This window comes from Camelus ferus, chromosome 33 (assembly GCF_009834535.1).
Source record: "Camelus ferus isolate YT-003-E chromosome 33, BCGSAC_Cfer_1.0, whole genome shotgun sequence".
NCBI classification, from domain to species: Eukaryota; Metazoa; Chordata; class Mammalia; order Artiodactyla; family Camelidae; genus Camelus; species Camelus ferus.
In genome coordinates, this window is record NC_045728.1 from 18,009,876 (window position 1) to 18,025,538 (window position 15,663).

The following is a 15,663-nucleotide window of genomic DNA, read 5'->3' on the forward strand; positions in this document are numbered from 1 at the left end:
GTTTAAACCATAATAGGGTGTTTTGAAAATTTACAGTTACATGTGGAGTCAAGAGTAAGAACAAAGAGATAAGAACAGCCAAACCGGTTCTGAAGATAGTTAGGGGAGACGCCCTACCAGATGTCAAGACTTATTTAAAGATACAGTAATTAAGACAGTATGGTTTTGGCAGAATAGCTAAATTGTCCCCCAGTGCAACAGAAAAAAGAGCACAAAATTAGACCCATACCTATACATGCTCGATCTGTGACAGTGTAGTCTTTGGGGAGTGAATGAACAAATGAACTAATATGTCATGTTTGAGTGTTTAGGTTAGTGCCTACCTGTGGAGGATTGGAGACAAATTCACGAAGAAGAAATGTACTAGTATATGCAACATTTTTTGTCATTTCTAGTTTTTAAAAAATTGAATGGTAGACTTACGGGTAAAGGAAAACTTTCTCTATTCGAAACGTTCTGACATCAAATATGTGGGTTTTCCATAGCAAGCAGTTACCCAGTTCAGTTGTGTGTCCTGCAGTTTAATTCATTTTGACACAACTACCCTGAGTTAGTGCAGACCCCACAGGTTAATGGCTCAGACTCACTAGACTGCTCCCAACTTCAGAAGCTAATCACACTTCTATCTAACTTGGCTAAAAATTTGAGAATTCTCACCATCTCCTCTTCAGGTTCTATAATGTGCTGTAACAGCTCACAGAACTCGGGGAACCACTTTACTTCCTATTACTGGTTAATATAAAGGATACTGATGAAGAGGACAAGGTCTAGAAGGGTCCAAGCAGAGGAGCTTCTTTCTGTCTTTGTGGAGTTTGGGGGTGCACCACCCCTCAGGTTGATGCATTCAAGGACCTGGAAGCTCTCAAAACCCCTTCATTTAGGGTTTTATGGAGGTTCCATTTCATAGGAATGATTGATTAAATCATTGGACATTGATGATGAACACATTCCCCAGCCTCTCCCTTCCTGGGAGGTTGGTGGGGTGGGTGGCTGAAAGTTCCAATCCTCTAATCTCTTGGTTGGTTTCTCTGGCTACCAGCCTCATTCTGAAGCTATTTAGGGCCCACCTAGAGCCACCTCATTAGCACACACTCAGGTATGGTTGAAAGGAGATTATTATGAATAACAAAAGAACCTTCTCTCACATATATTACTCAGGAAATTTTAAGGATTTTAGGATCTCTGTGCCAGGAACCCAGGATGAAGACCATATATGTATTTATTATTATATTACAATAGGTTTTATTTTATTATGCTTCATTTTCTATATATGTTACGTATATTTTATGTGTTCTAAATTATTATTTTAAGGAAGGAGCTCTAAGATTTATTTGATTGGAGAGGGTAATTCAGATAAAATTACATGTGCAGAGAGAGGTACATGTGGTTGTTTGAACAGAACATAAGGGGACATAAGTCTGATGTAGAGTTCTGATAGTGAGTTAAAGTTAAAAAGATAGATTTTTACCTTAAGTGAATTCTAGGTGAAGATGCTATTCTGGAGTAAAAATTCTTTTGGTTAAGGCATATTAAGTTTTTTTGTTTGTTTTTAATTGAAGTATAATTAGTTTACAGTGTAGTGTCCATTTCTGGTGTACAGCATAATGTTTCAGTCATACATATTATACATATATTTGTTTTCGTATTTTTTCATTATAGGTTACTGCAAGATATTGAATATAGTTCCCTGTGCTGTATGGAAGAAACTTGTATATCATATAAAGTTTTTGAAGAGATACTCAACTAGGAAGTTATTTACACACAAAAATTAGAATTTGAAAGAGTCTAGTAAATAAAAGGCAACAGATGAATGCTTTTTATAAAAGTGAAGAATACATTTGCCGTATAAATAAAACTTAAATATTTGATTTCTGTGTTGAAAGGCATGGGCACAGTGAATGACATTCAAAGAACTTGCAATTATACCTGAGTTTAAAACCTGCTCTGCCATTTGATGCCCATGTGTCCTTGGGCAAGTAATTGAAACTTTTCTGTAGAAATGAACTATTCTGTAGAAATGAACATAATCTAGTATTGTTGCAGTGGCAGATAAGACTATGAAAAGCATGTGGCCTAGTGCCTCCTATATTCAGTACATCAAAAATAAATATAAATACATCAAACTATCACTTTAACAGAGAAAATATTAAGTACACTGCAGAGTGGCTCTTTACTGCCTACACATTAAGCCACTTTATTTTATAAATCAGGTAAAAGTATTTCCTCATGCCTAATACTTAATAAGCATTTTCTCTTTTCTATTGATTATCCCTTTTGTTTTTATTGCAGATCAACGTAAGAGTAACTACAATGGATGCGGAGCTGGAATTTGCCATTCAGCCCAATACAACTGGCAAACAGCTTTTTGACCAGGTATCATTTACCGCATGAAGTATGCATTCTGACACCATAGTGTGGAAGCTGCTGCATAGTTCTTTTTATGTTTTTCTATGACTTTACTTGTAATGCAACAACGCAGCACTTGGTATGTTTCACAGTAGCTGCTCAAATGTTTTTCACAACTATAGGGATATTCTTTCTCATTCTTAGATTTGAGAGATAGGACTTTTTAAAAATAATTATTAGCAGATATTTATTTAACATATGATATGCAAATCATTGTAATGAGGATTAAAAGGAATTCAAAGATACTCTGCACAATCCATGAGCAGACTAGGTGGAGATCCTAGACAGAGGGTGTAGCCGAGCAGTGGGCTTGTGTATCCGTGGTGCAGAAAGCCAAACTCTTGACAGCGGGTGTTTGCAGCAAATACGGGCTTATTGCAGGGTGCCAAGCAAGGGAGTGGGAGACAAGCCTCAGATCTACTCCAGGTTGGTTTTTGAGTTAGGGTTTTTTTTTCAAGGGGGAAGAACAAAGAAATTGGGGTTAATCATCATTGTGTGACATTTCTTAATCATAGTTTCAGGAGTCAGGATGTCTCTGAGTTACGATTCTTTGGCCAAGTGGTCCATGGCTCCGGGGTCCGTTAGCTCTTCTTGCCCTGGAGAAGCAACCTGAGTGTGCATGTTAGTGATACCTGACGATACAGCAGGACTTTTACTGCATGAATGGTGTTATCAGCAACAGCAGTTTTAGTCATCTGACTCTGGCTGATTAATGTTCAGTTAGCACAGGATTGAGTTCAGAGGGGACGAGAAAGGGCATGCAGTTGGACAGAGAGATTAATCATAAACTCGGCAGGGGACTTGGCTTTGGGAGGACTTAGTTTCACGGGGATGGCAGGAGCAGAGGCATAGGCACCTGACTGCAGTTTGGTGCCCCAGGCTCATGTTGTGCTGGCCTGGAGTTAGAACGTGATGTCACTTTAAGGAACTTGGACTTCTGGTCTGTTTTTCTCACTCTGGAGTGCACATTTGAGCCACCCTGGGGAGCTTTAAAAAGAAGAGAAAAAAAAAGCAGTACTTGGAAACCACCTCAGGAGATTTTGATTTAATTGTCTGGGGCCTCCTCTAAACTATTAGTATTTGTTACTTAGGCTCCCCAGGTAATACTGTATATAATACTGTAAGTAATCAAGTTTTTCTGAGAAAAGAAGGAAAGAGATTGGTTACTAGAAATCAAGTGGTTGAGAAATGAAGTGATTGCAAAAAGGAGGAAGGTAACTTTACATACGAGCAGGAGAGCAGTACTAGCCTGTGATCCAGCTAACTGTTGAGCGTGGAGAATGAGAGCGAGAGTCTCTAGCGTAACAATCGCAAGTAACTTGGTCCATATCCTGGTTTTATCCAGTGTCATTCTCTGAATCTACATACCGATCCAAAATGTGATGAAAGAAAAATTTAAAAATTCCTGGAAAGGTGCTTCTTTTCTTGACAAAGTAGTAAGCTTAATCTCATGATTAGATAATTCGTGAACTTGAAAGCCTTGATAAGATGGAGTCTTTCTGGAAGAGGAAAGGCTTTTTTTTTGGTGTGAGTATGCCGAGTTTTAAAACCGCGTCGTAATAAGCAGCTGCGTGTACCGTACCTTGTAGGTGCTTCATCTTTGCGAGCTGATGCTCCTTTCTGTTGGTGCTTCTAGGCCTCCTGTAAGTACATACAGCCTACCTTGCATACAAATGTGAGTGCAGTTAGCATTTATTGTTCTCCATAGCAGGTTGAAATGATACTTACAGTGATTGAAATGTTTTGTGATAGTCAAAAACTAATCAGCAAGTAGGCGTTTTTTTGGTACTGGATAGTGAGAAGTTAAATTTTTGTAGTTTGTCGGGCAGAACTGCTCTGGTGTGGACACCAGGTCAGATGAAAGCTCGTCCATCACAGCGCAGGAGTGTGTAGTGGGGAGTGTGGGGCTGCAGCCACACTGCCTTCGGTCGAACCCCAGCTGCAGCGGTTCTGCTCTGCACAGTTACTCTTTTTGCTTCGTTTTTTTATTTGTGCGATTAGGGTGATACTCCTTCTGCAGATTTTTTGAGAACTAAATGAGAATCCATGTAAGGTACATAGAATAATATTTGATATACACACACGCACATCCATTTCATGTTGTGAATGAAGAGGTCTAAATTAGGGAGTATTGTTATCTGTTACGGGCTCTCAGCAGTTAATTCTTGGAGTCCCTGCTCTGTTTCCTGACAACTTCCCTTGAGTGCGAATGGCAGGATCTAAAAGCAGGCATTCCCTTGGGTGTGGCGAGTATCTTTGTGAGCTGTCAGGTGGGTAAGTTGAGGGTCAGCCCAGGAGCAGACCGAGGAGTAGAGGTCCTCTCAGATGAATGTGCCTGTAGTGAAGCCTCACCTCTGATAAGATGTCTGAGGCCAGCTGCTGTGTGGAGGGGCCCTGGTTGAGTGCTTGAGGCCCTTCGGTTTGCTCCCTTCACTAGCCTCCTCCTCCAGCTTCAGCCTATAGGCTGAGTAGTGATGTCCTCAAGGAGTACTCAGCATGATCTGTTAGGATGCAAGGAAAAATACTAAAATATTTGTCTTTATTTTTGTCTTTCAAACTTTCAAACATTTAAAAAATATGTTTTCTAATATCTTAGTATGGTAGCATTGTATAATTTGTAAATAAATATACACATACTGTAGTTCTGTGCCCCAAGTTTGTTTTTACTTAGTAAGTATGTGGTTAAACGTTTCCTAGAACAGTTTCAGAAGTGAGGAAAGAGCCACTGAGGAGTTGGGGCCTCTTGGAATTTCGTGCTGCACCCTCTGGCTCCTCCTGGTGTTGTGGGAGTCTGAAGGGAGTTGGGAGACTGCCCCTTGTGCCGCACCATGGCAGACCCCCTCACTCAGCAGCACTGTGACTCACACAGGGCCCGAGGCAGAAGCTGAAGCCTGCTGCTTTGTGCACTTCTCTCTGTTGCTCTTGACCTTTGTACGTTTCCTGCTCCTGCCACTCTGGAATGTTTTCTGTGGCTCTGTTGGAACTACCTATCTTTTGCCAAAATTAAATTATCTGGAATCTTCTTTGTCCACATTACAGTTTTGGTGGTTTGGCATTGATCAGCTTTTTTTTGCGTCAGTATGAATCTTTATATCCTATATCATCCAGAAATTTTTTTTTTTTTTTAATGTAGCAACCTTTCCTATCCCAGCTAATTTTTTTTCTAATTTTTAATTTTGTGTGTGTGTGTCATTTCAGTGAAATTTTTCAAAAGAGAAAGTAAACTGATGAGTTAAGAACTAATGTTGAATCTTTCTGTAAAGCTTTTAAAATCTTAGTGGACTCTCACCTCCCTCATTTTATTTTAAATATAAATTTTAAAAAATATATGCTTTTGTTGACATAATCCTGGATGTAGATCCCAGTTTACTGCTTTATTTACTCTGATACCTAGTACCTAACATTGGCTCATCATTCTTTGAGATGACATGGGTATTAAAAAGAATAACGCAATAATCCCTGCCCTTAGTTTTAAACAAAGAGAGTACATAGACACTTACTAGTAATACAGTTAATTTTGATAAAATAAATATTCTAATAGCAGTTTAGATAAAGAACTATGGGAATATCAAGGAACAAGTGGTTAATTTTATCCAAATGATAGATTTATTCACAGAGGCATGTTAGTTAAGCTGGGCCTTGAGGAATAAATCTTTTAACTGGTGGTAAAAGTTAAAAGAAGAAACACTGTGTGAGCAAAGGTATAGAAAGATAAAATTTATGGCACGTTCCAAGAGTGATTTCTTGCTCTGTGAGGGTACAACATAGAATATATTACAATGATGGGTGAAGGGAATGGGATGATACCAGCAGTTGGACAACTTGAGGTATGGTGTTTAAATGTCCTCGGAAACTCTTATCACCAAAATGATACTGTTTGCCTTGGCTGCCCAGTAGTGTAGTTGTGGGGGTAAACTGAAATGGGAAAGTGGGGTTCTGACAGCTCTGTATCTGTTCCTCAGATCCTTCTTGTTATCTGTTAGGGTCATGATGGGAGATGAGAAAGGAAAGGAGGTAGAGAAAGAGTGGATCAGGTAGATTGAAATGACACTACAAAATTTAGTAAATAAAACCTGAGTTTAAGTTTTCAAAAATGTTCCTTTAGTGCTCGCTTTGGCAGCACATATACAAAAATGCTCTTTTAATTAGCATGTTAATTTAGGAAAGATCTTTCCTGTAGCAAAGGAATGTACCTGTCATCCCTGTGTAGTTTTGTTCTCTTGAAATACAGAGCCGTCTAGTTACACTGTGAGTGCTGAACTGAAATTGACTTTGTTTTTCAGGTGGTGAAAACAGTTGGTCTGCGTGAGGTCTGGTTTTTTGGGCTGCAGTATGTGGACAGCAAGGGCTATTCTACATGGCTTAAACTAAATAAAAAGGTAAAGTGTGTATGATAATATTCAGCTAATAATTAAGTTACTTTGAAGTTACCACGATCATGAATTTGTGCCAGAAACACTCAGTGTGACTGATTCCAGGCCTCCTTTTGCAGATTATCTCTGTGAATCGTTAGTGGTGTCATGTCTTTTGATTTAGTAAGGGACCTTCAGTGGATCATCTTAGGGAAAAGAAATGTTTACTTTTCCTATTTGAAAACTTACCATGTAAGAAATGTTATTAGGTGTAACTTAGTACTTTGACCTTAATTTAAACATCTGCAGGATCAACTTCTCAAGAGGAATTTCAATTTGGTTAATAGTTAGGATCTGTGAGTTATGGGTCACATTCGTGAGCGTAGAATCTTTTTCTTACATAAAATTTCTTTTTACAGGTTCAGAATCCTACACGCTAGAATCTTAATAGATTTAGACTCTTATTTATGTTTCACATTCTACTTTGTTCCAAAAAGAATTTTATGTGGCTAGGTTTAGTTATTGTGACTCTAACGTTTTTGATTATACTTGAAATTACTGTTTCAGGTGACACAGCAAGATGTAAAAAAAGAGAACCCTCTGCAGTTCAGATTTAGAGCTAAATTCTTTCCTGAAGATGTTTCTGAGGAATTAATTCAAGAAATAACCCAGAGACTTTTCTTCTTGCAAGTTAAAGAAGCTATCTTAAATGACGAGATATATTGCCCGCCAGAAACTGCAGTTCTCTTGGCTTCCTATGCTGTCCAAGCCAAGTATGGAGATTATAATAAAGAGGTTCATAAGCCAGGGCTACCTGGCTAATGACAGACTCCTACCCCAGCGGTAAGCGAGACACATTCTTGTGCTATATTGTCTAAAAGTTAGTATTTCAGAAGTTCGTAAATGGTTGTGATTTGTTTGCTTATTTGTTGATGTTTTAGGTTGTAAGTTGCCAGCTGCATCAGAGAGTGTACTTTTAAAAGTCATGACCCAGAAGCTACATAGACCTATATACTCTGTGATTACCTAAACTTCTGCCTCTTCTCACTCCCATAAGATAAGCAATAAATGAAGGCAGTGATCATTTGGGCTTAGGGGAGGACATAATGTTGCTACTTATTAGTAAAAACTCTCACACAGGTAAATAGGTACATAATAAATACTTTTGAAAATAATAAGTGCCAGGCTGTATTTCCTCCATAGAATTAAAATTAAGTTTCAAACTTTTCAAAAGACTTCTTTAAACTTGATCTTCAAACTCCTAGTCTAGTGCCCTGTTCTCATCTACTGCCCTTATTGTTATTGCGCTGAGCTGGAGTCTGCTCCCAGATGGGCAGCAGAGCCAGTCCCCTGACACCGGGCTGTGTGAAGGAAGGTACAGCATTTATTGCTGGGCACCAAGCAAGGGAGTGGGAGACAAGCCCTGGGTCCACTCCCATGTGGTCTTTTGAGATGGGGGTTTTTCAAAGGGTGAGAACAAAGAGGCTGGGATTGAGCACTGTCTTGTGACAGTTTGGGAGTCAGGGTATCTCTGGTTTATGATTCTCTGGCCAGGTGGTTCATGGCTCAGGGGCCTGTTAGCCCCTCTTGCCCTGGAGAAACAACCTGTGTTTGTGTGTTAATATCTGTAATAACAGTTTTAGTACATTTAATGATGTCGTCGACAACAGCAGTCAACAGTCATCTGACCATGGTTGATGAGTGTTCAGTTATCACAGGATTGAGGTCAGGGGACAGACAGGAAAAGAATAAAGTTTTGGTAGAGAACTTAATCAGAAACGCAGTAAGGGAACTTGGTTTTATGGGTACTCAGTTTCAATATAGCAATTATTTTAGAGTTGGCACAGCAAAGGAAAACAGCATTAGCAGAAGACCTAGGTTTCGAATGCTGATTCTGCCCTTTTTTCTACCCTTCGCTAATTATGTGGCCTTAGGTACGTATCCTCTCTGAGCCTGAGTATCTGAATATGCAAAATGGGGACAGAAGTTTTGCTCTGTCTGCCTTACTGTTTATGATTATAGTTCATGATGTGTATGGTTTACAGTTTCAACTGTCAAGTGTGATACGAGAGTTGGTAGTAGTATAAAATCTAGAAAGTATAACATCAAATATTACTTTTAAATATCTCAATTCTTAGTTATAGTAGCATACGTGATACTGAATCACATTAGGGTGTACATGGAGGTTTTTCTTTAGAACCCAGAGAGAAGTTACTATTCTTACCTCAGATTTGTGAATTTCACAATTTCTGTTTAAATGCAAAACTGTGTATTAACCTTAAATTTCAGTTCTGTGTTGCTTTCTCATAGTTTTAAGTGCTTAGGTGGAGTTTCTTTTTCATAGGTACTAAATATGAAGAAACACAAAACTACTTTGTGTCCATTAAGTACGGTAGCTTTAATAATTGGTTATTAAATCTTACACTGTTCTGCTCTTTAGTATTATAACAACAATAGTTATTTTAGAGGGTGAAACGATGCATGTTGTTCACTGAAAGAATCAGAATTATGAGATGCTTGTAAGTCTGTTTCTGATTATTACTCCAACCCTAAATTCCTGTCTTAGATTTCTTTAAGCGCTGAATTGAGTAATTGATTACTGGTACAGCAGAGTTTCATTTCACATAAGGATTAGTTTTTATTTAATTGAGGTATAATTTATATATAGTAAAATGCCAGCAGAATTAGCTTTTAAATCAGTACATAAGGTAAATAGTATATATAAATAATCAAAATTACCTTTAGAATTCTTAATTGTTTATAAAATAGGCATACTTTATCTCAACAAGTATAACAAAGATAATTCTTTCAGTGTTAGATCAGATTGCTGCTTGGTTGAGTACCAGATGAAGTAACTGGCTTACATTTAACAGTCATGTGATTTAAAAATAATTATTTTTTAATACTAGAATCAAACTTAAGCACAATTAATTTATTTTAGATGCATATGTGCTATAACCCATTCTGTTTAAAAAAGAACAGCACATGCTGTTCAAGATTTGTCTTTAACTTTGAAGGTCCTTTCAGATGTTCTTCAGGTTGTTAGTCTCAGGAGGACTAACTCAGGCTTAAAGGAGACTTACTCATAAAGTCAGAAAACTAAGTTCTTGATTTAGAATGGAGGAGAGCCCTTCAGTATTGGCTTATTCTGTATAATGGTGTGTAGCATACTCTTATCACTAAGTACCTGGGGGAAGATTAGAAATCAGGTTATTTGGTGATCCTAAACCAAAAACAATAATTTGATGATTTTGATGGATGTTTATAATTCGTGTATTGAGAAACCTAGATAAGCAGTCTGTTCTCCCACAGTAGAGTTCAGCAGTCTGGCGGTGTGAATGATCAGCTCCACCAGACAGTATCCCTCTCTTTTAAAAAGAGCTAGCTATACATACATGTTTATGTACCAAGTTTCTGACTTAGGTATCTGGGTGGTTGGTAATAACCTTTTCAAGGTAAGAGGAGAAGGAACACATTTTGGAGGAGGAAAATTTTAGTTTTGAACCTACTGAGTTTGCAATATCTCCAGTGTAAGAGGAGTTTCAGTACTGTTGGGGTTGTAGCCAGATTGTGGTGGACCTGGGGGAACAGTGATGTGAGGTGTGGAAATGAAGGGTGGTGAAAATGGACAGTCCTCAAAAGAAGTTTGGCTGTGAAAATGAAAAGAGTAGGGAAGCATGAGTTTATAGACATGTTCATTAAAAGATGGAGAAGAATTGACTTAATGCTTTTATTCACTCTATAAATTTTTGAGTACCTCTTCAGGTGCTGTCACTGAGCATAAGTGGTGAGCAACCTGAATGTGGTCTTTGCTCTCTTAACACAAATAAGTATACAATTGTACCTCATTTTATTGCACTTTGCCTTATTGTGCATTGCAGGTACTGTGGGGTTTTTTTTTTTTTTTTAAACAAATTGAAGGTTTATGGCAGCCCTGCATCAAGCAAGTCTTTCAGTGCTGTTTTTTTCCAGCAGCTTTTGCTCACTTCATTTCTGTGTCACATTTGGTAGTTCTTGGAATATTTCAAAGCCTCCACCAGCAAAAAACTTACGACTCCCTGAAGGCTCAGATGATGGTTAGCATTTTTTTTTGGCAAGAAAGTATTTTTAAATAAAAGTATTTAAATTGTTTCTAATAGACATAAAGCTATCGCACACTTAATAGACTACAGTGTAATGTAACCACAACCTTTATATGCATGGGGAACCAAAAAAATTCATGTGACTGCTTTATTGAGGTGGTCTGGAAATGAACCTGAAATATCTCCAAGGTATGCGTATGTCTGATAATACATGTGGGCAGGGGACAATAAATGATGGAGTGAAGATCTTGAGAAAATAGAGGGAGAAGTCTTTCAAAAGCCCAGATAGATTTCAAGCCAAGTGGGACAGATCAGCCTTTCGCATGGAGGGGGACTCCTTTGTTCTGGACAGAAGGAAAAATGGGTGGGAATTTGGGGATACTTGCAAACCGGTCATACAGATTAATAATACAAGCACATTACACAAAATGCAAACAGAGGAGATTTGAAATGCAGGATATAAGAAGCTAGAACATAAATCTGGTGGCATCCAATTTAATTAACCCATACCTCCAGATTTAGTGAACATTTTAATACCTGCAATTGGCTATGCTGATTACGCCCTCGAGGCTTGCCTCCTGGAGAGCTCAGAGGCCAGATGGCAAGACAGCAAAAATGCGGAAACTGAAGTGCTATAGGGAGGAAGACAAAAATCTCCCAAAAAGCAGGAGCTTAAAAGAAGATACATAGAAGAAGAGGTGTGTATTAAGACAATGGGAGCTGAGACCCCATTAAATAATCTACTCTAAATAGTGAGTAATTTGTCCAAGGGAAGATTCTATCCCAAGATTTCTTTATACTGCCAAGAAATCATGGGTTTACCATAAATTTTTACATAGTAAAAAAATAATACTTTAACACCACCACTTTTTCTGTCAGTAAAATAGGATCTGAGGATTCACTAATAAAGATGGATAATTATCATCATCATTCCCAAGGAGACTAAAATACATAATCAGTACTGAATGTAGCAGGTAAATTATGTGCATATTGAATTTGCTCATTTCGTGTGAAAATACTGGTAGTTGAAAATAAGAATGTATTTGCTGACATTTGAAAAAGAAACACTGGAAGGATACAAAAGAAAAAGTTATTTGAAGGGTGACGGTAGTGAAAAAAAAAAGGCTTTTCATTTGTTTACATTTTATATAAAGTATTATTTATAGAAAATAACAAAATTACATTTAGCAGCAAAAAAGTAAATGTACAGAGTCAAAGAAAAATTAAGACCCAAGAATTCTGATTTTCAATCTTTCCCTCTCTAATTTTTTGAATTAATAATGAGAAAGTCATTTTTCCCTTTTTCTGGCTTAATATTTTATTCATTTCAATTATTTGAATTTCCATAAACTATTCATATAACTATTTAAAAAATATGTATTATTTAAAATAATTTCAGGATCCTAGAATCTTTTTATTTTGTGATAATTGTAGATTCACATGCAGTTGTAAAAAATGATAGCTCATCCTGTGTATCCTCCTCCCAGCCTTCCTTAATAGTAATGTCTTGCATACCTTCAGTACAGTATCACAGCCGGGATGTGACGTTCATACAGTCCACTGACTTTATTCAGGTTTCAGCAGTGTTATTGCAGTCATCCGTGGGTATGTGTGCATTTGTTAGTTCTGTGCAGTTTTAGCATGTGTATAGATTTGTATGACCACCACTGTCAAGGTTTTAATGATTCTAGACTTTAAAAAAAATACTGATTTTGAATCTTAAAGGCATTTTCATAGATTTTTTTTTTCCTTACAGTGTTTTGGAACAACACAAACTGACAAAGGAACAGTGGGAAGAAAGAATACAGAACTGGCATGAGGAACACAGAGGAATGCTAAGGTATTTGGGTGATTGTTTTCTTAGTGTTTTTTCCTTAAAAGTATTTCTTTTCCGTAACATTTATTATTGCATCAGATTATCCCCAAAAGATGATTTGACTTATATGAGTAACTATAAAGCACTAAATTTTAATCCAAAGTGTTTTTGTAATTTATTTGGTATTAGATACTTTTACTTAGATATATTCAATTTATTTCAACAGGGAAGATTCTATGATGGAATACCTGAAGATTGCACAAGACCTAGAAATGTATGGAGTCAACTATTTTGAAATAAAAAACAAAAAGGGAACTGAGTTGTGGCTAGGCGTTGATGCTTTGGGTCTGAATATTTATGAACATGATGACAAGTAAGTTTAATTAGATGCATAGTGACCTGGTCATTATTCGGCTTTAGTCTTAATGTTTGTAAAAGTTCTTTTTGGGGTTGATTACTCTTAACTGCTTTTCTTTCCCCCTAAATAAAAAGATCAGTTAATGCTACATAGGCATTCAGATAGCTTACTGTTTTCTCAACATCTTGTAGTTTGAGTTTTACTTCTCAAGTGTATTTATCAAATAGAATGATACACTTTTATTTGAAGTATGCTTCTTGATGTCTTGTGAGTTATGTCTAGTGACTTAAAATATTTTATCTCAATAAATGGAGAATGATTCCTTAAATGTTATTCCTAGCATGTGAGTTGAAATTGCAATTAACATGTATAAGAAATCAGGAACAAGGAGACAGTGAAATAATGGATGTATGATTTACTATATTTTGTAACACTTTTTTTGAACGTTTACCTTGTAGGAATTGTTTTGAATAGTTTTGGACGTTGATAAAGTAGAATATCGTTGTGCTATGTGTGGTGAACAATGTAATTTTATTTTGAAACTGACCAGGTATTAGTTTTTATATTATTATGTAATACATCAGGCTCTTAGAGCACTTCTTAGTGATGGTAGCTAGAATCGCTTTCTATCTCCCTTTAATTTACTGTATCACATGAGCAGCCAAGCCTGTGCCAGTAAGACCTTCTCCTAAGACATTTCTTTTTATTCTGCGTTGGCTCCAGAATTTTATTGTCATTAGTATAGGCATCTAATAAGATACATGTTTATAAGCATATATAATAACTCCAACAAAAGAGAGAGCATTTTACTAATTTTACTCTGATACATTTTTTTCATATATTACAAAGCAAGTTAAAATGCTTTATCATTCAGAAGAGAAAATTTTGAAAAGCAAAAATGACTTCAAGAGTAATTTTTGTGGACAAAATTTTTCCTTTTTTTTCTTTCTTTAAAAAATCTTGGGATTAGTTTCTGTTAGAGTCCCCACTATAGTTATGGATACAGATAAGGATGGGGAGTGTGAAAGAGAAGGGCTAGCTCGAGATGGGAGGGATTAGGAATGGGGATTCTGGACAACCGGGACTTTGGTCTTAACTGAATGGTTCAGTTTCTTCTTATAATGAGAATATATTCATCTTAAGAGATGCTCTCATTTTTTAAGGTTAACACCTAAAATTGGTTTTCCCTGGAGTGAAATCAGAAATATTTCATTTAATGACAAAAAATTTGTTATAAAGCCAATCGACAAAAAGGCACCTGTAAGTAAAATTCTTCTGTTTTATGTATTAACTCTTTAAATTTCTGCCACTTTGCCATGCTATATCACTTGAAGAATGGCATTATTCATTTCTTGAATTGCTTCTAAGGAACATTCTCTACATAGTTTAACTTTCCCAATGATGAAATAATGAATATTATTAAAAATACAAGCTTTTAATCTTTTTACAACATATAAATTATCAGAATTTTATTTTAACTGAGATTTAACTGTAAAGTAGGTAATATTTATTAGGAGGTGATTGAAAACAATCACCATTCCTATTTAAAAAGGAATGTTTTTGGTGGCTAGACTGTAGTAGACGTAGCCCTACTCTAAATTACTTGTTTATAAAGCTTTGCACTATGAGCTTTGCATTAGGAGCTTTGCATTTGTATTTTCATGACTCAAAGCCTTGAATTTAAGAAATCTTTATTTTTAGATAGATTTTTTTTTTTGATTCCTCTAGTGTCAAATATACGGTAGTATTTTAACTCTGTTAGTTATTGGAAAGACAAAAAGATGTGGAGAACATTTGTAGGTTAAAAAACTTAACACCCTGAACAAAGGTGCAATTTTGAGATTAATGGCAAAAGGCAAAACAAACCCCAAAAAACTCTCCTCTGAGGTGAAGGAACAGAAGGATGCCTCTGATTGCTTTGGAGAAGAAAAAGACTGAATGACATTTAATGCATTGAGAGGATAAGAACATTAGCTTCTCCACGAAACTGGTGGGCAATGAAAAGGTGAGGAGCCAGTTACGTGAAGATACGGCACACTCACGAGGAGGGAAGAACTTTTAGGATTTCGGAACTATGTGTAACATGACATTAGAATTCATAGCACAGGTTGAAATTTGGTACAGCTTATTGTGGGAAGATTATCCTTCATGAAGATTCTAAACTCAGACTGCTTCACGTTTAGGATTTTGTTTTTTATGCGCCTCGTCTGAGAATCAATAAGCGGATTTTGGCCTTGTGCATGGGGAACCACGAGCTGTACATGCGGAGGAGGAAGCCCGACACCATCGAGGTGCAGCAGATGAAGGCGCAGGCCAGGGAGGAGAAGCACCAGAAGCAGCTGGAAAGGTACGGGGTGTGCAGCCTGGGATTTACAGCGTGCTCATCAGTTTCTTTAACATACTCCAAATTTATATTTTTACATTATTTTCATTGTATTAAAATTGAGTGACAGTATTATCACTGTCCTCTTGTAAAACGAGTATGTGTAATTTTCAAGTTAGAAACCTTTTGACAGCTGTTTCTGAGAAAACAGCTTTTCATAACTTCACAGATGTGCTCATCTTCCATTGTACTTGCTTTTTACTGACAGTCTTGGGAATGGATGTAGTAGTTTGAAATTTTCAGGTTTGTTTTGCCTGTGACTTGTG

The 15,663-nt window shown here is 36.9% G+C and overlaps 1 protein-coding gene across 1 annotated transcript in view; it reads left to right on the forward strand.

Annotated features, from left to right (window-relative positions):
* RDX (radixin) overlaps positions 1 to 15,663 on the forward strand; it is a 46,450-nt gene that overhangs the window by 14,686 nt on the left and 16,101 nt on the right. Inside the window, 8 exon segments of the mRNA XM_032472606.1 lie at positions 2,290 to 2,373; positions 6,690 to 6,785; positions 7,326 to 7,565; positions 7,567 to 7,601; positions 12,597 to 12,680; positions 12,883 to 13,029; positions 14,178 to 14,274; positions 15,198 to 15,361. Of these exon segments, the coding sequence (XP_032328497.1) occupies positions 2,290 to 2,373; positions 6,690 to 6,785; positions 7,326 to 7,565; positions 7,567 to 7,601; positions 12,597 to 12,680; positions 12,883 to 13,029; positions 14,178 to 14,274; positions 15,198 to 15,361 (947 nt within the window).